The 22,879-nt window shown below is 45.8% G+C and overlaps 4 protein-coding genes across 5 annotated transcripts in view; 2 read left to right on the top strand and 2 right to left on the bottom strand.

Moving 5' to 3' along the window:
• The window catches only part of DYNC1H1 (dynein cytoplasmic 1 heavy chain 1), a 45,006-nt gene extending 40,483 nt beyond the window's left edge, over positions 1-4,523 (top strand). Inside the window, exons 71-78 of the mRNA XM_068192398.1 lie at positions 7-224; positions 422-525; positions 880-1,091; positions 1,563-1,716; positions 2,542-2,684; positions 3,070-3,238; positions 3,596-3,723; positions 4,142-4,523. Coding sequence (XP_068048499.1) covers positions 7-224; positions 422-525; positions 880-1,091; positions 1,563-1,716; positions 2,542-2,684; positions 3,070-3,238; positions 3,596-3,723; positions 4,142-4,270 — 1,257 coding nt within the window. The 3' untranslated portion in view covers positions 4,271-4,523. The remainder of the gene's footprint in view (positions 1-6; positions 225-421; positions 526-879; positions 1,092-1,562; positions 1,717-2,541; positions 2,685-3,069; positions 3,239-3,595; positions 3,724-4,141) is intronic.
• Positions 869-11,299, bottom strand: LOC137476508 (uncharacterized). The gene is made up of 5 exons (XM_068194867.1): positions 11,236-11,299; positions 10,573-10,640; positions 9,869-9,922; positions 8,252-8,311; positions 869-8,026 (listed from the first exon to the last, which is right to left on the bottom strand). Exons 1-5 carry the CDS (start codon positions 11,297-11,299, stop codon positions 7,547-7,549), a joined length of 726 nt encoding a protein of 241 aa, XP_068050968.1. The 3' UTR covers positions 869-7,546.
• A 3,570-nt stretch (positions 11,300-14,869) lies between these two features.
• HSP90AA1 (heat shock protein 90 alpha family class A member 1) lies at positions 14,870-22,248 on the bottom strand. 2 transcript variants are annotated; one of them, XM_068192384.1, is made up of 11 exons: positions 22,053-22,248; positions 20,166-20,324; positions 19,685-20,051; positions 19,093-19,226; positions 18,298-18,606; positions 17,582-17,747; positions 17,123-17,313; positions 16,848-16,995; positions 16,233-16,501; positions 15,777-16,110; positions 14,870-15,615 (listed from the first exon to the last, which is right to left on the bottom strand). In XM_068192384.1, the coding sequence occupies exons 2-11, from the start codon at positions 20,322-20,324 to the stop codon at positions 15,506-15,508; spliced, it is 2,187 nt and encodes a 728-aa protein (XP_068048485.1). In that variant the 5' UTR covers positions 22,053-22,248; the 3' UTR covers positions 14,870-15,505. The 2 variants fall into 2 exon arrangements, with proteins under 2 accessions (XP_068048485.1, XP_068048486.1); XM_068192385.1 differs by lacking the exon at positions 22,053-22,248 and adding an exon at positions 20,773-20,789.
• Positions 20,602-21,544, top strand: LOC137476507 (uncharacterized). The gene is made up of 2 exons (XM_068194866.1): positions 20,602-20,670; positions 20,843-21,544. The coding sequence occupies exons 1-2, from the start codon at positions 20,602-20,604 to the stop codon at positions 21,542-21,544; spliced, it is 771 nt and encodes a 256-aa protein (XP_068050967.1).
• Positions 22,249-22,879: the final 631 nt, after the last annotated feature.

Raw genomic sequence — 22,879 nt, 5'->3', positions numbered from 1 at the left:
TTATAGGGTCGCCAAAACATTTCCCCCGATAAGATTCCCTGGTCTGCACTGAAGACACTGATGGCTCAGTCTATCTATGGAGGTCGTATCGATAATGAATTTGATCAACGTTTGTTAAACACTTTCTTGGAACGTCTGTTCACTACCTTAAGTTTTGACAGTGAATTCAAGCTGGCTTGCAAGGTTGATGGACACAAAGATATTCAGATGCCGGATGGAATCAGGTATCATTTTTTCCTTATCCTGATCTCTTATGTACAACTTTTTTTTTTTTTTAATTAAAAAACTTCACACAAAGAAAAGAAACCCAAGCACATAACCTGTATTTCTGTGCTGTGTAAATGTCTGTCTCAGGCAAAGCATTACCTTGGCATTCTAGCAGAGGAAACCTTTTAATGAATATTAAAACTCTGCCTTGCAGGCGTGAAGAGTTTGTCCAATGGGTTGAGATGCTCCCAGATACACAAACACCATCATGGCTGGGACTGCCAAATAATGCAGAGAAAGTTCTTCTCACCACACAAGGTAAATCCAGAACTTAGCAACGTCTTCCATAGAGTACCAGGCCATCGTTTTAACTAAAAAGCAGAAGAGAAATACAAGCTTTGCTAAAGAGTCGATAGCTTTCTCCTTCTCCCTCAACATAACTGGTTTTTGAGTAATCCAAAAACTGACCAGGAGCCTGTGAATCAAAAAAAGTCAGTTACATTTAGTCTTCCAGATGGCAAGCTCCTGTCTTGATTCTGGAGCCACCTACAGCTGGGCAGTTCTGAATCTTAGGTCTAGACTAGGAATACTAGAAAGTCCTGGTTCTTGCATGTAGTGGGATGTTTTAGCCTTGATGCCACTGCTTCTCTAACAGCAAATCTTCTGTTTTAGGCATAGATATGATCAGTAAAATGCTGAAAATGCAGATGCTGGAGGATGAGGATGATCTGGCTTACGCAGAAACTGAGAAGAAGACAAGAACTGATTCTACATCAGATGGACGCCCAGCCTGGATGAGAACACTGCATACCACAGCCTCTAACTGGCTTCACCTTATCCCACAAACTCTAAACCATCTGAAGCGGACTGTGGAAAACATTAAAGTAAGAGCTGTGTTTTATTTAATGTGGGCATAGGAAAAGCACAAGTTCAGGTGCATTGTGATTTGGAAGTACCAGCTGCACTGCTGAAGGGTCAACGGAACCTGTGTTGATGCTGATTTTGAGTGCCATAGCCATGTAATGACCTGCTAGGTTTCTTGGAATGCTTCTAAAACCTGATTGTGTCTTTGGGTAGTATTTGAAGAAGTGCAATGGCAAACAGTCTAGCCAGGCAGTCTGCATTAATTGTTCAACTGTGACTTCTACTTTCTTGCTTCTCCAAGGGAGAGGAGATTGCTGGTTGTAAAATGGTTTCTGCAATCACTTTCTGCTGCACAGGCTGCATCTTCCTGTTCAGTGCTTGTAGTCACTGTGTTACTGCTCCATCCACCCAGAATTTGGGAGTTGTTTTTTGTAGCAGTTGTACAGCAAGAACTTTGCTCTGCAGCTCACTTTGAATGTTTTGACCATCAGGATCCTTTGTTCCGGTTCTTTGAGAGAGAGGTGAAAATGGGAGCTAAGCTGCTCCAGGATGTTCGTCAGGACCTGGCAGACGTGGTTCAAGTGTGTGAAGGGAAAAAGAAACAAACCAACTATTTGCGTACACTGATAAATGAGCTGGTGAAAGGTATGGCAATTCAAGCTAGCATCTCCCAGGGCTCCCTGTGCTTCTTGCACTCTGTAAGAGGCTGCTGTGGTCAGCAGCTTAAAAAAAAATCAAAAATGGTAGAAAAATGTGAATTGACTTTGTCATTTGATACAAGTAATACTTAAATTTGAGCATAAAATTCCCATTGGCTTGATAAGAGATTTCAAGTTGAAGTTGATAATAGCCTAATCATTAAACTATAATAATAATATAATAGTTTGGCTTTAATATTAATATATTAGGCTTTTTTCGTACAATTTATATTAGCAGCTTAATTTCTAGGCTGAAATATTACTAAATTCTCTCAATTTCTGACTTGTGACAGAACAAAGTTATTTATACCACCAAATGAGCAATATTGGCCCTATAAAATGTAGAAAATATTCAAGCTGTCTGAATTTCTATTTAAAGATTGTACATACATGTAGAATTTTCACAGACGTTCTGCATGTTGTAATACATGGTGATTTGAACAAAAGCATTTTCTGAAATGCAGATACTCGACTTCTTCAGTTTTTCCTAAAGAACTCAAATCTTCATGCAGAGCTGAAGATTAGGTCTTGAAGTAAAAAGCTGTGTGTAACTGCAGCTGCTTTTGAAGGGTATCTGTAAGTGGGGGTGGCATTTTAAATACAAAGTAGACCTGGAGGCCGTTTGCTCTGTAATCTTTGAAAGTGCTTTCACTTACTGAAGGGCCTTTTAAAACAGAGGTTGATATTCCAGTCCAAATCTTCAAAGTTTCAATATAGTGTGTAATTTCAAGCTGTATACGAACAAAACTTAATTCTAATCATGTATTTGTAGGTATTTTGCCTCGTAGCTGGTCTCATTACACAGTGCCAGCTGGTATGACTGTTATCCAGTGGGTGTCTGACTTCAGTGAGCGCATTAAACAGCTCCAGAATATTTCCCAGGCAGCTGCATCTGGTGGAGCAAAAGAACTGAAGGTACCTTGTGCTGACTTCTTGGGGTTATTGGTGGAGCTGTGTAACTGCTTTCTGGAGTCTTCACATCAGGACTTGCAAATAACTCCTCAGTCAATGAACTTGAGTCAGTGTTCTCTGAAATGTCTGGAAATACTGCTGAGCGTCTCCTGATCGCAGCATGATGAGGCTTAGCAGGGTAACTGTGCACAGAGATCAGAGGGAGCATTAGTATTGTGGCACAGTAGGAGATAAAACCTTAGAGCAAAAAGCATCTTAGCAGTTACACTGTGTTCCAGTAGTAGCGGGAACATTTTATTTAAATAGATTGCCAAAGTATTTATAATAGCCATTAATTAATACTGCAGCTAAAATACTTTTTTCCCCTGTGTTTTCCCCCCTTACATAGAACATCCATGTGTGCCTGGGTGGCCTGTTTGTACCAGAGGCATATATTACTGCTACAAGACAATATGTTGCCCAAGCAAACAGTTGGTCCCTTGAAGAACTGTGTCTTGAGGTCAATGTTACAACTACCCAGAACGCAGTCCTGGATGCCTGCAGCTTTGGAGTCACAGGTAAACTTAGCTGAAGGAAGGGACCATCTGAAATGTTTTCAGAAGCTTCTGGTGTTAAATGGGCTATGTCAAATGAAAAAGATGCTGTTGTTGCAGAACTTAATACACACTTTCTGAAAGTATTTTCAGATTAGTTTGATATTAGTTATTAGGGAGCTTGAAATACTTATAATAAATCTCAAGACCAGGGTCAGTATATATTGAAGTGGCATTGCATAGTATATCACCTACAACCTCTTCATTTTGCAGTATGAAATACTTCTCATTTAGTGGACTTAGCCCTTAAATGATACAGAGGGAGAAAGCCTTTGGATGTATGAAAGCTCTTAGAACTCTAAACTGCATTGCAATTTGCAGGCCTGAAGCTTCAGGGAGCTACGTGCAGTAACAACAAGCTGTCGCTTTCGAATGCTATCTCAACTGTCCTGCCCATTACACAGCTTCGCTGGATCAAGCAGACAAATGCTGATAAAAAAGCAAATGTTGTAAGTATTGATGAAAATATCTAGATATCCCTACCAATTTTTTTCCTAAGGCTTTATGGATACTTGTTCTGGGCACAACAAATCAAATTGGTGTTCTCTAATTACTCTTGGTGTCAGCTGGCATCTGATTTCAGGGCTAGCAGCAAAGAGAACTAGTGCTGATTGTGTCTTTCCTTTGTAGATATATAAAAAGGAGAGACATCTAAAAATGCTGTTCAAGTCAAAACTAAAATTTGTATTTATAGCAGCATCTGTGAATTTATTAAGTCTTGGGGTTTTTCCTCATATTTCTCATATTCCTCATACTGAGTTATCCGAGACTGAATTCCCATCTCATTGGTACCATGTAGTGTTACAGAAACCTGTGACACTCTTCAGCTGTCTTACAGAACTCTCCTGTATTCATGTTTTTCCCCAGGTTACTTTACCAGTATATCTGAACTTCACTCGTGCTGATCTGATTTTCACCGTTGACTTTGAAATAGCCACCAAGGAAGATCCCCGCAGCTTCTATGAACGCGGTGTTGCAGTTCTCTGCACTGAGTGAACAAATTTATTTTCACTGGTTAATGCTTTATTAAGTGTCAGTCTTCTATGTAGTGCTCACCTGTACTTTTGTAATCAGGGTAGGTTAGCAGATGGATTTCTGTCAAGTTGGCTGGAAAGGTGATGATGCAGTGGGAAGCTGATAGGCCAGAGAGATTTCTTTGAAGGAAGATTGAATCAGATTTTTAGAGGGTTATTGGTAGATGTGACATTTGATGGATTATGTTACATTAAATAAAAAATATAGCAAAAAATTTTGACATTTATTTCTGTTAATCTAATTCTTAGTGATGGTTTTGGTCAGGAAAACCTACGCCCATGATCTTTCCAGAGAATAACTATGAATTGCTCTTCAAGCTAACCTGCAGTAACAGGAACCTTGGAATGTAAGTCTGGAGTGCAGTAAGACACAAAACCTGCTATCTGCTGTGACAATTCAGACCGTTGTATTAATTAGTTGCGATGGACTGGGTCTTACTTGAAGCAACCTGCTGCAATGCATTGAGAAACTGGAGCATCCTGAACTAAACTTTCTTGTCCTATTGACCACAGAGCTTCCTCTTTCTCAAACTGCTTTTATGGTGAAATATGTCTCCGGATTTATGTCTCAGTAACCCAAGAGGAGGCTATTAATGCTTACACAAGGAGTTACAGTATTATTTGAGACTCTCACATGTGACCAACTGTTACTAAATTAGGGAAGCTGAGAGTTCCTGCTAATTTCTTGGGTTGCTGTAATGGTTTGGGCATTTGATTGCTTCTTCTGATCCTGAATTCGTTGGCTAAGCATTTCTACCTTTCTGACCATCCTCTCAGAACAGCTGTCCTCTCTGACAGTGGCTAAAGTCAAGTGTTCAAAGACATGTATGAAGAATTCGGGTACACAGCTTTCTAATCTCAAAATGGAAATCTTGGGAGCCCCTTCCTTCACTGATTGCTCCTATGAAAGCAGTGACTTTCATCAGCTCCAGTATTTTTCTGTGATAAGGGGTTCCATAGTACAAGCCTGTGCTGGGAGGAAGAATTGCTATCTCAGCCTGCCTCACATGCTTGTTTTGGTCAATGCTTGAACAGAATTCTGTCTGCCCTCTCCCTACTGTTTTGCAAAGTTAATCCCCAAGATTGAACTGTCCTGGCTTTGTTACCTTACAAAGTGTGAATCCCAGACCAGTGAATCATGTGCAGTTTAATAATCTTTGTGCAGTTCTTACTGAGTTGTGAAGAACAGAGATGAGAACTACATGCATCATCATCCAAGATGAGTTGTAACTATAATGCTTTTTTTCAGCCTCTATGAGAGACTTTGCTTTCCAGCACCAGAATATGTCTGGAACTGGTATCACTGCCTCCAGCATAGTTTCAATTCTATAGTACAGCAAAAAGCACCTCCTGCTAGCAGCGTGCTTTGGGTAGCTACCAGCTGCAGTATGAAGTATTAGCTTAGGTCAAGAGCTGGCTGTTGGCAGCTCCACTGAACATGCACCTTCCTTTCAGCAGCTGCTGTTTGTGCCCAGCTCATAGACCTGGGCTGTGGTACCACTTACAGCTACTGTTAAAACTCTGCCTAAACCAGTTCCACCTATCAGCAGATGCTGATGGGGAGATCAAGAGTCTCAACTATCCTAGAGCGTGAACTTCCCAAACTCTTCAGCTCTTTTTTGTTAACTTTTGCATTGGGCCTGAATTAACAAAAGGTGCAATTTCAAGTCACAGGTTAATCCACACACAGCTGGGTTCTCATACTGAACAACTATATTTCAATGAGTAGATACTGTCCCTTGTGGCTTACGTTTCCACTTATTCCTTCCTCTCCTGTTTTGTTTTTTCCATGCTGTGTGAAACAGCTGCTTTAAGTGAAATCTTCTTTAGGTGAGTTTAGGGTTTTTGACTGCAGTTGAAAGTCTGTTCTGTTTTATTTAGCCTCATCTGATGGGACTGAGAGCTAGGGTGTCTAATAGCTAGGACTTGAGGGGCTTGGCTGCCTCACAGTGTTGTATTCTTAAGCTTTTCACACATCTTCATTCCAGAGAGAGCTGTAGCCTAGTTGCAGTACACATAAATCTATAGCTGCAAGTGATTGGTTGTTGGTTTGTTTGGGGCTTTTTCAATTAACTTCAGAGTTTTCACTGCAGCAATCTTTGCCTCTGGACAAGTCATGGGGCAACCACAGTAGCTTGTGTCTTGGAGCAAAGCCCTTTGAAACTTAATGTTTAACCACATATGTTCCAGGCTGTTTAAAAACCATTTCCAGCTGGGGGAATCAGGATGAAAGAAAAGTTGCTTTAATAAACTAAATACACAGGTGGAACAGTACATTGCTAGCACTTAAATAATATTTTGAGTGGCTTTCCATCCTATGAAAGAAACTGGAAACTAAAAATCTCTGCCAGTTGTACAAAACAAATGCTTACACAAGTTGCTGGTACTAACATCTTTCAAGCCATCATTATCCTTTCATAGTTAGTAGTTCCCCTCCTACACAAATGGACTACCCAGATTCTAAACCTGATTAAAGAAATTACCATACAGGAAAAGAAGATCAGAGACACAGTTTTTCTCCCTAACTGGCCTCCCATCCCTGGGCACCATTCCTGCAGCTCCTGAATGATTGCTTTCACTAAGCAGCTGTGAGCTAATGTGTTCCACATCACATTGTAAACACTATTCTGGCAGCTACTGAAACTGCCCAAAACATTGGTCAAACGAGGAAGGAGTAGCTGTGTTAACAGTAACTAGACAATTTCTCCCCCTTGGAAGGAGAAAATAAATGCTGGATTGCCAGTAGTTGCAGTCAGTTCAGCGTGATGCAGTTCAGCTGTTGGTAATCAAACCTGTATTGTTCACCACTTGGAGGAGGAGCAGGAGCCAAACATGACATGAAGCAGGTGCCAGACAAGCCATAGCTACTGGGAGCTAATTGCAGCCAAGGGGTCATTCTTCTTTCCCTCCTCGACAAACCCTTGTCAGTGTTGGTGAAGTTTCAATGTAACTGAGCAGCTGCCTCCAGGTACTGCACAAAGGAGCTGGGGCTTCCAGAGGACCTGGGCAGCAAGCTTGTCTGTCATGCTGTGGATATTCCTTTGCTAGTGTTCAGTAGAATTGCCACACAGCTTCTTTGATTCTGTTTTTCAGGTGGATCTCAGAGCTTGCTGTACAGTGCAGTGCATTTGTAACAGGCTTGAGGCAGCCTGTTTAGTTCAGGTACACTCTGTAAAAGAAATCTCTGCCAGAGTGATCCTTCAGAACAGTTTGTCCAGTGATTTATTCATTCCTTATATTAAGTTGCACGGAATTTCTTTCTCTTTAGTTTTTCACTAGCACCCTCTGAAGCAGGAATCCCTTGTTTTCTTTTAATTATGGGCTGCTCGGCCATTGTGCCATCACAGTGAGCTGCGAGCAGGGGCTGTGGAGCCGGGATTGCAGGGAGGTCCGCGGAGACTGAAGGGTTAACACCCCTCGGTGAGGCGTGGTCGGGTGTCAGCCCCGTGGGGGTAAATGCTTCTGCGGCTGGAGGAGGCTCCGGTGATTGCAACAGATCCTTCTCGAGGCTGGGAAGTTCCGGGGCTGCTCTACACTCATTTACTGCCTGAATTTCTCTGACGTTTGGAGGATTAGGGAAGGATTCTTCATCTTGTGAAGTAGCAGCATCCTCCAAAGGCGCTGCTCTTGAGGCTCTGTTTCTCCATGGTGCATCTTTTATACCGCAGTCAGTGTGAACAGGTGCATCTTCTGAATCACCATCATAAGGATCTATAAACTAAAATAAACATCTCTAAACACGGTGAATGATTATTTGTCCCTAAAAAAAAAAAAAAAAAAAAAAACCAACACTAACAAGATGCAACATATAATGGACTTAAAAATCCCTTTCAACCTAAGTCACAGGCTTACTGTGGAAGCTTTTCTGTCTATCCACACAGTCCTACCTCTATTTTAGTTTTTGGATGCTACAACCAAGAACTGTGTAATACCCAAAACCTACTTGTAGTCCTCTGGATTCCTTTGCTTTCTTGGGTCCTCCAGCAAGTGGGCTTGGCACAACCTATTTAAGAGAAGTTAACATAGGTTTATAAGGCACTTGCCCATAAGTTACCAAATGAAAAACAGAGTAGGTGGAAATCCTACAGAAGGGCAAGCCAGATTATCACTTTGTTAAAAGACAATAAAAAACATGTCTCAGTCTAATTTTTAAAGGTTTGGTAAAGTTAACCTAAAAAAGAGCTAGGGTAAGTCTTACTGCACTTAAAGCACTACACTAAAGAGAACAATAAGTAATTACATACCACCAGAAAAATTAACCAAACCAGCACTTAAATAGTAGTCAGGATACAATTTAGAGTTTAGAGACCTTCCCTCCCACTCAGGTCCCTTTTTGTTCCTTCACATGGGGAAGATTTGAAATCCTGAAATAGTGCTTAGAGTCTGGGCCTATTAATTTTAATAAAAAAAAAGGTCATGTAGGGAGACTCCCTTTAGAAAGCAAACCCCAGGTACCAAGTCTCACAAAGGAAAAGAAGTTAACAGCAAGGAAAGTGAGAAAGTTCTTTTTGAAAAGGATCCGCCACAGAGAACACACTGCCAGTCAGTGCCATGCTGCTTCCAGTGGGAAGGGGGAGAACTGAGCACAGCTGAGACAAAGGAGGACTCAGGAATCTGTGCTCAACAGGAAACCAGAGGCTTTATCAGAGGAGCTGAAGTCCAAACCCATTTGTGACCGTGTATTCTTGTGCTGCTTCAAGGACAGAGACCCCCACAAAGCCCTTCTGCTTCTCCAAAGAGCACAGAAATCCCCAGTCCTGGCACCTGCCTGGCACCCTTGGTGAGAGCAGCCAGCTCTTTGTTCAGGCTGGGACCTGTGCAAGCTCCCCTTCCACCCTGCCCAGCCATCACACAGCTGGACTTCCAGCCTGGTTTATCCCAGGAAAACAGATAACTCCAGCCTTGCCCTGACCTTTCTGGAAGGTAAAGTGGTGGCAGATTCCTGGCAGGCAGTTTCTCCAAGTCACAAAGCACAGTGATTCACATGGACCAACAGTGAGCATCAATTCCAAAGAGTTTTACCCACAAGTTAAGTATTTTGCTCTCCACTCCAACATCAGGCCTTTTTTTCATCAGCACTAAACACACTGGTTTGACAGAACAACGTCCAAAAAGTTACCATAACTAATTGTTAGTAGTTAGTAGAAGTATCCATAACTAATTGCCACAGCAACACAGCTGCTCTTAATCTCCTCCAAAAGGGACAGTCAGAAGGTAGAGGTTCTCCACCCAGAGCTGTAGAAATCCCACTGGACCAGAGCTGCTGAAAGTCAACCACCAGGAACAGCTCAGGTCAGCATTTTCTTAGCATTTGTCTGCCTAGAACACTGTCTCTTTCCTGCCTCATCCCCCTAGAATCAACTTTAGAAAAGTTAGTAACAGTTGTAAGAAAGAGCCCGATGGAAAGGGGAGTATTGGGTTTGGGGTGGTTTTGGGTTTTTTGCAGTCACAAAATCAACAACCCCACAACATGCCTTGGATGCTCCCTACTGAGGGTGAAGGAAGAGTTGGATACACATCAGGGAATCACATCACCATCAGAACACTTCAGAGTGCTTACCTCTGCCCTGGATTCGGACTCAGACTCTGTGCTTGACTCCACTGTGCACTTCTGCTGCAGAGGAGGAAAGGAAAGAAATTCCACTCAAAGTAGAAGTTACTGCTGCTTCAGGCTGAAGCTTAAGTTCTAGTACCAGCTGCAGGTGCTGAGTTTCTCCAAAGCTTCCCCATCTGAAGCCAGCTTGTCTTCCCAAATATCCCACAGCTGTGGTGCTGGTTGGGTTGTGTAAGTGAGACATAAGGGGAAAATAGAAGCCTCTCATCACTCCTCACCCCCAAAACCACAAAGGGAAGCAATCCAGAACATGCCTTGTACTTGCTAAGAATGGTTACTCCAGGCTTGTGAGTAACTTTACAAAACAGTTTTTATTTGCACTGTGGTTCTGTTTGTTTCTTTGCATTTGGTAACCCTACAGCTCAGAAATGTAACTGCAGATGAATGACTCAAAACATCCTAATTTTTTCTAAAGCTCTTGCTTAGAAAGAGACCTTACAAACAAACAGCTCCCCTGGTCCCCAGAGGGTAGCAGAGAAGTGGAAGAGTTGCCTCCTTCCCTCCCATTTAAATGAATTCATCCACACCTGTTCTTCATGCACTCTTTTCCAGCCCAGGCAGCTGCACCATCAGGCCAAGGGCAAACCAACAAACACTTTCAGGATTGTATTTTAATAGGCAGGTAGAGAAGCAGCAATTTAAAAAGTTACCATGTATTTTCGTGCCAGTCTTTCCATGCAGTCTGGGCTTTTAACAGAATCCTCCTTTTCCTGAGCATCTACTGAAACAGGTAGAGGGTAGGAGAGCACATTTGAGAAACCTCTGAGATACCCAGACATGGCTACTCCCTTTATGCTAGAAGAGTTGATCAGTCCTTCACACAGTCAATCAAAGGCAGCTTCTGTTTAAAAATAAATAAGAAGCAGCCACTGTCTTCTACCACAACAAGATTTCATTCATTGGTCCTTCATACAGAATGAGGAAAATATAACTTTTTAAAATGAAGCTTATGTGAGACCACTGAGGGCCTTTTTTTTCCCTTTTCTCCTAGGCACTGCAAGTTTTCTCAAACTTTAAAGAGTATTAACGCTGAAGATACCCAACCAAACTAGAGAGGCTGTGCCATAAGCCAGCCCCCTGATCCAGTTCCCCACTCCCCAAATTCAGTCCCTGTACACTCAGACACCCCCATCCCGGGCTCTGTTACAGGGGCTCCCTCCCTTCCATACCCTCCATGGCCTGCCCGGGCTCCCTCCCTTCCATACCCTCCATGGCCTGCCCGGGCTCCCTCCCTTCCATACCCTCCATGGCCTGCCCGGGCTCCCTCCCTTCCATACCCTCCGTGGCCTGCCCGGGCTCCCTCCCTTCCATACCCTCCGTGGCCTGCCCGGGCTCCCTCCTCTTCCTCCGCCGCTGCCTCTTCCCAGCTGAGGCCATCCCAGCCGCAGGCTCCCGCCTCTCCAGCTTTATGGGCTGGGCCCTCCACCCTCACACCGCCCTGCCCAACCTCCTCCACCTGGAGAGCTGCTCCTGCCAAAAAGAGGGAATTAAGCGAGAAAAGTCGAAAGTGAAACCCTCCTGTGAAAGAAAGTCCTTTGTGCCGCTGTAAGGCTCCAGGCTGCTCTGCAGCAGCGCTGACTCCGCGGGGCCTGCACTCCTTTAGTCGCTACATTTTCCATGTGCATGTAACATACACACACATCTATATTATATACATATTGAAAAGCACACGCATGCACACACATCCAGTTTGCAAGGCCTGGTGGGCAGGGATGTGAGACTTCCCCTCTGCTCTCACCAGCGTGTTTTCTGGAGCCCTATTTCCCTCACACAACCCTCAGGGCGGCAGAAGAGCCAACAGCCAAGGGGAAGCCCCCTCTCCACCGCCGTCCTCCAGAGGCAGCCAGGGCGACCAAAGGTGTTTCCTCCCGTGGATTGCTGGAGCAGATGATCTCCCCTGTAGCAGAGGGACAGTTGTAGCTGGACACACAAAGATTTCTGAGCATCTTCCTAATCACTTCCAGTCCAGCACAGCAACTTTACTGGTTTTAAATACCAGGAACGGTATTTTTTCAGTTACCGGAGACCTATGGCTCAGGTCTGTTTTTCACAAAGAAGCAGATCTGATTTGACCTTTTAAAAGCCACATTTCAATTCCATTCCTTTTCTTCTTTTTTTTCTTTTTTTTCTTTTTTCTTTTTATATGAAGTGAGGAACTATCTTTCCTTTTTTTCCAAATCAAATTCCTTTTCTTCCCATTTTCTCTTTCCTTGCTGGCTTTCTTGCATCTCTGCACAGTACAGAAGGCACTACTGTATAAAAACCTCAGCAAAACAAATATCTCACTCTAAAGCCAGCAGTGGATTGTTGCTCTGAAAAGGCACCAGGAACAAGTCCCAGTGGGGGTGACAGTGACAGCAGCTGTACCAGGAGCAGCTCACAAGCCTTCACCCCATTTCTGCCTCCAGCTGAGCTAGACCCTGTTGCTTACACCTCTTTTCTTCTCTGACATCCACCTTTTCATCTCCTTACCTTCTCCACCCAGACTAAAACCATCTGATGATTACTCCTTCTCTTCAGAATCTCCAACCATTTTCAAAACATAGCAACCAAGAATCTCACTCACCAGCCCACAGCACCTCCCACGGCTGAAGTGGGAGCCAAGGAGGCTGTGTTAGTGCCTGCAGCACCAGCTGAGCTCAAGGAGCACAAATGACCATCATGCTGCACCCCAATACAGGGCTGGCAGTCGCTACTCCCACACGAGGCTGCCCAAAATTAACCAGGAATTCTTTACAGGCAGCAGCTGTGAGCAGCCGGCCCGGCTCCACGGACTGCTTGGTCTGAGGGGCTGCAGAAGAAATGGTGGCTGCAAGGGACAGCACAGCCCGAGGCTCCCACAGCACTGCCGTGCCCTTCTGGGCCAGGCAGCAGTTACAGTCACTCAACAGCGTTCCAAGGGACATCCCGGGTGTCCCCCTCCCAGGGCACACAGCTGATGCCACCGCCGGGCCCTGTGGCTGCAGTGTGAGCGAGGAGGTGGCCCGAGGGTCCCAGGGTTCTTCCCATCATTTCCCACTGCTCAGTGCTCTGCCCCTCCCGTCACTCTCGGCCCTGCACTGAACTTGTGCCAGCCCCAGCAAGCTCTGATTTCCCTCGAGTCCAGGCTTTCTTACGGTCTGGCTGCTCAGTGTAATGCAGGGAATGACTCAAAAACACCCAACACCTTCTCAGGGCAAGAAATACTGGAGGTAACATGCAAATTTCACCTGAATTATTCTCTTAAAAGATAAATTAGTTTTCAAGAGAGGTTAAGACTTGTGCCATCACTGACCAAGTGGAAAAATCTTTAGCATTATCACTGTAAATTTTAAATCGCAGTGTTACGAACTGGAAGATGTTTTCACCATTTTTTGACACATTATGCAAGATCTTGTAGAATTTATTTTAGTCACGAGTCACACATACCTTAGAATCTCCCTTAGTTTTGATACAATACTATTGAATCTGATTTTTTTGCCACTGAGGTCTTGAAGCAATGACCTAAAGCTTGCTGAAGTCTGCTCTCTTGATAACTTCCAAGACTGAACATCACAGAAGGAAGCCTTTTCCTCCTAATCCTTGCTTCTGTCACCAACACACCAAACTGGAAGTTAATAGTGGTGCACACATTAGAAACTGTAACTCCCTTCCTGCACTTGGTTTGATGCCATGCTTGTTGTAACAGCAGCAGCACATCCATCACTGTGAGGGGTGGTGATGGAACACAAACATCTCACCCAGGCTGAGCCAACAGCTCCTGCCGAGGCACAGGACACTTTGATCAAAGCACACCTCACAGTCCCCAGGCAGGGCTGTGGGGGAACCACAGCTCCTGCCTCACTGGCCAAGGAAAGAATGTCCTTGCTTTGACACTGCTGCTTTCACTGGCATGGAGACACCAGTGTCTTCTGCAGACTTTTATGAGGTAAACATAACATGAAATGATTCTGAACATTTCATATCACAAGAATGTGAGGTGTGGAAGACAAATGCCCCACTTGTTACACACATCCAGCTTTCAGCAGTTGTGTAAGCAGCATTGAAGCAGTTATTTTCACATCCATCTTCTTGTTTCTCATCTCTGAGGAAGAATACCGATTTGGAGCCATGTGATCACCTCAGTCTAGTGAACTGACATATAGGAACACAGCTTGAATTCCTCAGCTTGCAGCGTATCCACAAACAGGAGCTGGCCTCTCGCCACCCCGAGTGCTGCTTTAGCATAAACATCTCCTTACATATCAGAGCTTGTGCAAGTTACTTTGAAAACGTCTGTATGAAAAGGAGTTTAGGTACCTGTGAAATACAGTTAGGACCAGAAACTCCATCTTTTCACCTTACTACAGTAAGAACACATCATTGTCATATATGTGAATTATTTTACACTGGGGAGCTCCAGTATCCTGCAGCAGAAATGGACACAGGAAACCAGCAGGGTGAGCAGATCAGAATTTCCCTTAAACCCCTCCTTCTCTCAAATCAAGTTCATTGAATTTAAGACATTGTATCAAATACAATCTGCCTGAAGTCAAAAAAAGGGTCCCCAACAGGCACCGAGGGCAAGTTGCTGGATGGAGCTGCTTATTAAGAATTCTCCTTGCTACTCCAAGACAAATGCCAAGGAATACAGAAAGCAGCACAATCGCCTAGTTCCCTGGCAGGCTGTGTGATGTGTTACTGGCAACTTCTCAGGTAAGGTAGAAGCTTTTGATCACCTCCCAGCAGCACCACGACTCCCCCACACTTCTGTACAATTGCTGAACCATCCACATGAGTTACACCCCAACTCAGAGCAAATCACTTTTCCAGAGACCCTTCCTGCTCTGGTGTGGCACTGGTTTTGTAGCAGGATCACCAAGCACACCCTTTTCATTATACATTGAGGGCAGCAGCTGGGGCTCAGGATCCAGAGCAGCAACTCATGTGGGGAGGGGCAGAGCAGAACAGGTAAGTCAGTGACACAGCTCAATTCTTAACACTTTTATTCTTACAGTTCTAGGTTTGAACTGTACATGCAGAGTTGCATAAGTCACAAGAGATTTACAGTGGATTCTATTCTATGGTAGAGTGCAATCCAGAATCCTTGAACAGTATAAAAAACAACTTTAAACATCAAGACCTTGTTAGGAGCAGAAGGATTAAAGCTTCCCCAGAAGATTCAGCTCTCCTAGATACCTAGTTACTAGGTACTGTATGTTAGACACTTAAGAGTTGAAGAGCTGTGTAACACTAAACAAAACTTGAACACCCTGATGTCTTCCCATCTTCATTTACTTCTTTCTGCATTTCTGGCAATTAAGAATAAGTCAAAAACCCTGCCACCTGCAACCAGCTAATACAGACAAAAATAACTACTCCTTACTTGCCTGTTTAGGGTTGTACAGTGTTAAAGAAAATATTCCCTCAATGGCATTTTTATCTCACATCAGCTGAAAAAGCAATGTAACAAAAATAAAGGTATAACATCTTCGAAAATAAATATAAAGAGGGAATGCAGACAAAGTGTCAAAGATTTTTTTTTGGCAGGTAACATTCATAATATACAAAATATAACTTATTCATATTAGCCAAGGAAACATTCATGAATTCCGGTAAACTGGTTTAATCCACCTCCTCCATGCGTGATGTGTCATCATCTCCTTCAAGAGGTGGCATCTCCTCAGTGACTGCTGGACTGGCTTCTTCTGCAGCAGTGTCATCTTCGTCGATGCCTGTGCAGGAAACACACACCCATTAATGCTCACAGCACATCTCAAACCTTTCATCTCCACAGTACTTCAGCCACCTGAGGGTTCATTTTCCACACTACCAAAAGCAGGACCAGACAGTACACCCCGAGTTCACAGCAGCCAGGACGGATTTGGCAACTTACCCAGCCCAAGTTTGATCATTCTATAAATGCGGTTGGCATGTGTCTGAGGGTCTTCTAAGCTGAAGCCAGAGGACAGGAGTGCTGTCTCGTACAGCAAGATGACAAGATCCTTCACGGACTTGTCATTCTTATCAGCCTCTGCTTTCTGCCTCAGTGTTTCAATGATGGAATGATCAGGATTAATCTCCAGGTGTTTCTTTGCTGCCATGTATCCCATTGTGGAGTTGTCCCTTAATGCCTGCGCTTTCATGATCCTCTCCATGTTGGCAGTCCAGCCATAGGTGCTTGTTACAATGCAGCACGGAGAAGTAACTAAACGATTGGACACAACAACCTGCACAGGGAATACAGAGCACAGGTTTGCAATTGAAGCATTTCAACAAGTACAACTGATTTACCCCAAAAATTGATTTCAGATTGACTTTTACACACAAGTAAACCAAGTACTGCTTTTACCTTTTCTACTTTCTTTTCAAGGATATCTTTCATTATCTTGCAAAGATTTTCAAACTTTGCTTTCTTCTCCTCCTGTTTCTTTTTCTCTTCCTCATCTTCTGGAAGCTCTAAACCCTCTTTTGTTACAGAAACCAGGGTCTTGCCTTCAAATTCCTTCAGCTGCTGCACGCAGTATTCATCAATAGGCTCAATCATGTAGATCACTTCCAGCCCATGTTTGCGAAGACGCTCCACAAAAGCGGAGTTGGCCACCTGATCCTTTGTTTCACCTGCAACAAACACCACCACCACAGGTGAGCCTCAGCACTAATAGCAGCTTGTTCAGCTTCTGCAGAGCCTATGCAACAGCTGTGGTGCTTCATATCCCAACCACAGGATAAAAAAAGGGCACCAACAGCCCAAAAGACACTCAAGCTGTTTAAACTGACACTCCAGCATTTAATACTCTTCACCGATTTGAAGCAAGTTATTATTTCCTGGAATCCCAGGTCAAAAATGCTTCCCATTCCTGCCAAGCAAGGGAACTGGGAACCCTGTAACAGCATTTATAAATCCCTCAGAAAGTAAACCTACACACAGTGTTAGCCTTTCTGAGCATTTTAGGTCCCAACTCACCAGTAATGTAGTAGACATGCTTCTGGTTTTCCTTCATCCGAGTGCAGTAATCCTTCAGAGAAACCATTTCATCACCAGATGCAGATGTGTAGTACCTCAGCAGTTCTGAGAGCTTCTTGCGGTTCTGTGAGTCCTCGTGGATGCCAAGCTACAAAAAGCAGAAAGTATTTTAAGTGATCCCTTCAGGGAAGTACTCAACTGTGATAGTTTAGTAGCTCAGTCACAACAATCTGCAACTGCAAGTATCTGCACTGTTCAGCAGAAAGACCACAAACCTTGATGTTCTTGGAGAACTGCTCATAGAACTTCTTGTAGTTTTCCTTGTCTTCGGCCAGCTCAGTGAAAAGTTCCAAGCACTTCTTCACCAAGTTCTTGCGGATCACTTTCAGGATTTTGCTTTGCTGTAGCATCTCACGAGAAATATTCAGAGGTAAATCCTCAGAGTCTACCACACCTCTCATGAAATCTGCAAAACAGAATTACCTTTGCTAGTCTCAAACAAACATTACTGTCACTCTACTTGGATGTGCCTCTGCCCATGAGAAACTATGAATTTGTTTCTACAGAACTCCAGTAAACATCAACTAAGCAGTACTTTCAACTGCCCAACAGCTCTTTAGAACCGAAATCTTCCCACTTCCAAATTTCTTTACATACAAAAGGAAACTAACTGCAGAATAGCTAAGTAATTCTTCTAACTTTTTAAGCAACACTTTCCCCAGAATTATACTCACTCAGGTATTCAGGGATCAGTTCCTCACAGTTGTCCATGATGAAAACTCTGCGCACATACAGTTTGATATTGTTCTTCTTCTTCCTGTTTTCGAATAGATCGAAGGGTGCACGCCGTGGGACAAACAGGAGAGCTCTGAATTCCAGCTGCCCTTCCACAGAGAAGTGCTGTGAGAAAACAAAGATGATAATTTTAGCCTGTTTGCATGGTTCCACTGTGGTAATCACTTAACAGCTCTTCAAATGCAGAACACCAACTGCAACCCAGAGATCAGATTACAGAGCAGCTCAGACACTGCTGAGGAACAAGCACTTTCCTCAGACACACTGAATTTGTGTTAAGTTCTGAGGTCTGCAAACCAATGCAGAACACATTCAGGTCGTTACACAGCACACTGAGATTTAGAAAGCAAATGTGTTCTTATAGCACTTCCCACCATCAAAAAGGCACAAAACCTTTTCAATGACAAATTACAAACCTGATCAGGCTTTATATGTAACCCAATTTCTAGTTTAATTAGACAGGGTAACTGAACTATTAACTGGGAAGGCACCTGCACTTCCTGACTGCAGGTTCCATCCAGATTATCAACACCAATGCAAAATGATTCACAACTCGGCAGCATGTTAAGCAACCTTCCATCTTCAGTGCTCTATGTTACAGTCCATGTATATACAGATACAAGGACTGTAGCTGTGTCTTGAGAGACAAACTCACTTTGACAGCCAGGTGATCTTCCCAGTCGTTAGTCAGACTCTTGTAGAATTCTCCATATTCCTCGTTGGTTATGTCATCTGGGTTCCTGGTCCAAATGGGCTTGGTCTTGTTGAGCTCTTCCTGATCAATGTACTTCTCCTTAATTTTCTTCTTCTTCTTCTTGTCTCCATCCTTCTTTTCCTCTTCTTCATCAGAGCCAACATCCTCAATCTCTGGTTTATCTTCTGTCTTTTCCTCCTTCTCTTCTTTTTCCTCTTCCTTTTCCTCAGCCTCATCATCACTCACCTCCTTATCACGCTCCTTCTCCACCTACGAAACAGCATCAGTACTTGAATTGCCAAAGCTGTGAATTTAGTAAGTAACAGTTCTGAAGTACCCCCCTGCAGCCTCACAAAGCCAGAAACTTCACCAACGTGGTGTCAAGCTCTCCCCTCCTACACTCCAATGACTCATTCTGGGAGCTGACACCAAGTGGTGGTGTTTCCACATGCTATGAGCCAAGTTCTTACCGTTCAGTTTCATTACACTGAACGACTCGTAACAATACACCTGGATTAATTAATTAAGCGTTTGGAAACAGACACTAGTGACTTGGAAAACATCTTTTTTTAACGCAGTCCTGTGAAACACAATTTTAAGTAACAGAACTGTATTTCCCCAAAACTTCCTCCATATAACATCTGAAATAACCCAAACTAACAAAAAAAAAAAAAAAAAAAAGACTGCTCCCTCCTACATGAACTCTCATGTGTGAAAGTGGTAATACTTATTTATCATTTCAAGCAAGGTACGTACGAAGAGTGTAATTGGGTATCCAATGAACTGAGAGTGCTTCTTCACAATTTCCTTGATTCGCCGCTCTTCCAAGTATTCAGTTTGATCTTCTTTAAGATGCAGGATGACTTTTGTTCCACGGCCCAGAGGTTCACCTGGAATGGAATTTACATGTTTTACTTTGCTGTAGCAGACCAGACAATGATTTACTCCTTAAAGACCAAACTGCTCTATCAACCATTTTTTCACCTTAGCAAAATGAAGCTTCTGTGTATAAAAACAGTCCAGGTTATGTTTACTGCATGTATTTCAAACAAGCTTCAGAAGATACCTACTATTCTGTTCAGAGTCTTTAAAGACTCTGCATACAAAGTTGTTGAAGTCTTACAAATACTTTTCAATGTATGAACTTTGAAAGCTTAATGCACCATTTACCTGGGCATTCCATATATATCGAATTATGCCAACTCAAATGACATGGTATGACCTGGACCTATGCCTGGTATGACACATTACTTGTATTAATTTATCTTTTGTCTTTTCCAAAGCAGACTATTCACCATTGCCAAACACGTTTAAAAGGTGTCATTGAGCAGGAACACTGAACACTCACCATTATCCAGTCTGACAGTGAAGGACCCTCCAGCTGAGGACTCCCAAGCATACTGCTCATCATCGTTGTGCTTGGTGATCACTGTCACCTTTTCAGCAACGAGGTAGGCAGAGTAGAAGCCAACACCAAACTGACCAATCATGGAGATATCAGCCCCTGCCTGCAGGGCTTCCATGAAAGCCTTGGTGCCAGACTTGGCAATGGTACCAAGGTTGTTGACCAGGTCAGCTTTGGTCATCCCAATGCCAGTATCCACAATGGTTAGAGTGCGATCATGCTTGTTTGGAATCAGGTTAATTTTCAGCTCTTTTCCAGAATCCAGCTTGCTTGGGTCAGTCAAGCTTTCATACCTTATCTTATCCAGAGCCTGTAAAAGAAGAAACATTCTCTCATTCATTCAGCGGAGACTTTAACATTCCCTGACTATTCCTAGAAAATTTCATTAATTGTCAGAACCAACCAGACTAGTTTTGGTACTTACATCTGAGGAATTGGAGATCAGCTCACGGAGGAAGATTTCCTTATTGGAGTAGAAAGTGTTGATGATCAGAGACATCAACTGAGCAATCTCAGCCTGAAAGGCAAAGGTCTCCACCTCCTCCTCCATTGGTTGGTCCTGAGTTTGCACAGCTTCCGGCATCTGTGAAAGGAGAGGGAAGAGTTAAAATTCCATCTGGAACAGCTTACCTAACATATCCTCTTACAGGCAGTGACAGTGGCATTCGGAGATCAGATTTTTTAACCACATGGTTTCAGCACCACAGGAACACACACATATTAAAAAAAAGCCCTTCCCAGATCGTTATTTCCAGCCAATAACCATTCAGAAACTTTAAAGAATGCACAAAATAGATTACAAGACTTTTACTACAGACTTGCTTTACACCCACTTTACCCTGCAGCACCTAGGGTAAGAGATGATTTTTCCTCTCTCCTCCCTTAATTTACGGATTGATGTACGACCTTTATTTTCCCGTTTGACACAGGTACCTAAAATCTTCATTTGGATTATTATTTCTCTTATCCGCATCCCCCTATTGCTTTGCATACACAGCTATCACCTCTTTACCAGTAAACGCTATCCCCACCTCCGACTTATATACCAACACCGCTCAGCCGGACTCGTTTCTACGTTAATAAATACTCATCCTTCACCAGGTACCTGCTGCCCATTTGCCCCCCTTGCGGGAACCAAACCTTAGGGTCAAGCAGGCTTGGCCCGAGAGAGATTTGTCCAACCACGAGCCCGCTCTGATCTCTACAGAACGAGGAGCAGCGAGGGCAGCGGCGCGGCCGGAGCCGCCGGGCGCGGCCCCGGCTCCCCCCGCCCGCGCCGGGACCGCGCCCCGAGCCCGCGGGCGGGAGCGGCGGCGCAGCGCCCCCTGGCGACGCCCGCCGGAACCGCGAGACGTTCTAGAAACTGCCAGAGCCTTCGCTGCCTCCCCCCGCCTCCCGCCCGCGCATTCCCCACCCCCCAAAGCGCTGCGGAGCGAGCAGCCCCCGAACCCGCTCCTGGCCTCATCTCCTTGCCCCCGCTCCTGCCCGCCTGTCCCTACACGCTACTTTCTCCCCATCCCCCCTTTCTTCCCCTCCTCCATTCCGCTTTTCTCCCGTTCTTTCCTTCCTGCCGCCCCCACCCCCCCCCCCCACCGCGTTCCCTCCCCCTCCTGGCACTCTGCTCCTTCCCTCCAGCCCCCATTCTTTCTCCCTCTACCACATACTGCTTCCCTTATCGCCGCCGCTCCTTTTCTCCTGCCCCCTCCTTCCCCCTCTCGCCCCCGCCGCTTTTCCAGTCCGGCACTTCCCCCCCGCGCCCCTCCCTCCATCTTGCACCCTCATGGCTGGGGGACCATTCATTGAGAGCGGAGCTCCGCGGCCACCCAATGCCTCCGCACCGAAGCGTGCTCGGGTCAGCCTCCCCCTCCCACAGCCCTCCCGCGCACGCTGCGAGGCGGAGGGGGCGCTGCAGCTGCACCCCGGGACGAGAACAGCGTTCCCCGACCGCCCTCTACACGCCCGCCGCTCCGCTGCCATACCGGAACCCCCCCCAGGAGCTGCTCCGCTTCCCCACCTCCACCGCTATTCGTACGAGAACCCTAATTTAGTAAACTGGATTCAAAATTAGCAACGCCAGTCTCCCTTTCACCCATACCGGGACTGCAAGCCCCGATCACCTTTCCCAAGATCGAAAAAGGCAGAGAGAAGCACGAACCAGCGCCACGCGGCTCCTGCAGCACACCCCACCCCCACCCCCCACGCAACTCCAGAAGCGAGCCCCGCGCCCCCGGCCACCCCGGGGTTCGGTCGGAAAATACTCCCTGCGCCGATCCACCGCCGGCGAGCACCGCCTGCTGCCTCCACCGCTCACCTTGGCAGGGGGAAGGGGCGCTGCTCTCCTCACTGACGCTGCGACACAGCTCTCACGTCCGCTGTAACCTCTCTAGTGCGCGCTCCCCACAGCCCGCCCGATTTATATACGGCGGGATCCGCCCCCTTCCAGAACCATCGGGAACCTTCACCGCCGGCACGGGGGGGGCGCGGGGAGGGGGCCGCGGGCGGGGGCGGAACAAGCCGGCCGGGGGGCGGGGCCGTGCCGCTCGCAGCCAATCGCAGCCGTCCGCGACAGGCGCCGCGGGGCTGGCGGCTGAATGGGCGCGAGCGCGCGCGCTCCCCGCGCCCCGCCCCGCCGCGCCCCCAGCCATGGGCTCGGCCGGGAATCCGGGGGGAGGGGGAAGCAGGAAGGAGGCGGGCGCATGCGCAGAGGCCGCGCGGGGCGGGGCTGAAGGGACGGGGCCCGGGGCGTTTGCGCGAGTGCCGGATGACGTCACTCGCTGCCGAGCCCCGCTCCGAACGTCCTAGAAGGGAGCGGGGGCGGGGCCGGGGTCTCATGTCCCCCCCATCATGTTCCCCGTTCTCCCCCCGCCCCCGCTGAGCGGCAGGGAAGAGCCTGGAAAACTCGGGGTGCCCCCCCACTTCTGCCGGGAATGGCCCCGGGCTGGGGTGCGGGGCGGCGGTCACCGTCTGTCTCCCCGCGCTGAACCTCTGTCTTTGCTGCGTGGCCGGTGCGCCGGCGTGCGGCTGTGCGGGAGCGCGGGGTGCCCAGGTGTGCGGGGTGCAGGTGTGTGAGGGCGCGGGAGTGCGGGGTGCAGGTGTGTGAGGGCGCTCAGGTGTGCGGGGTGCAGGTGTGTGAGGGTG

The sequence above is a fragment of the Anomalospiza imberbis genome, chromosome 6 (genome assembly GCF_031753505.1).
Source record: "Anomalospiza imberbis isolate Cuckoo-Finch-1a 21T00152 chromosome 6, ASM3175350v1, whole genome shotgun sequence".
Lineage (NCBI taxonomy): Eukaryota > Metazoa > Chordata > Aves > Passeriformes > Viduidae > Anomalospiza > Anomalospiza imberbis.
This window is presented reverse-complemented; position numbering and strand designations above follow the sequence as displayed.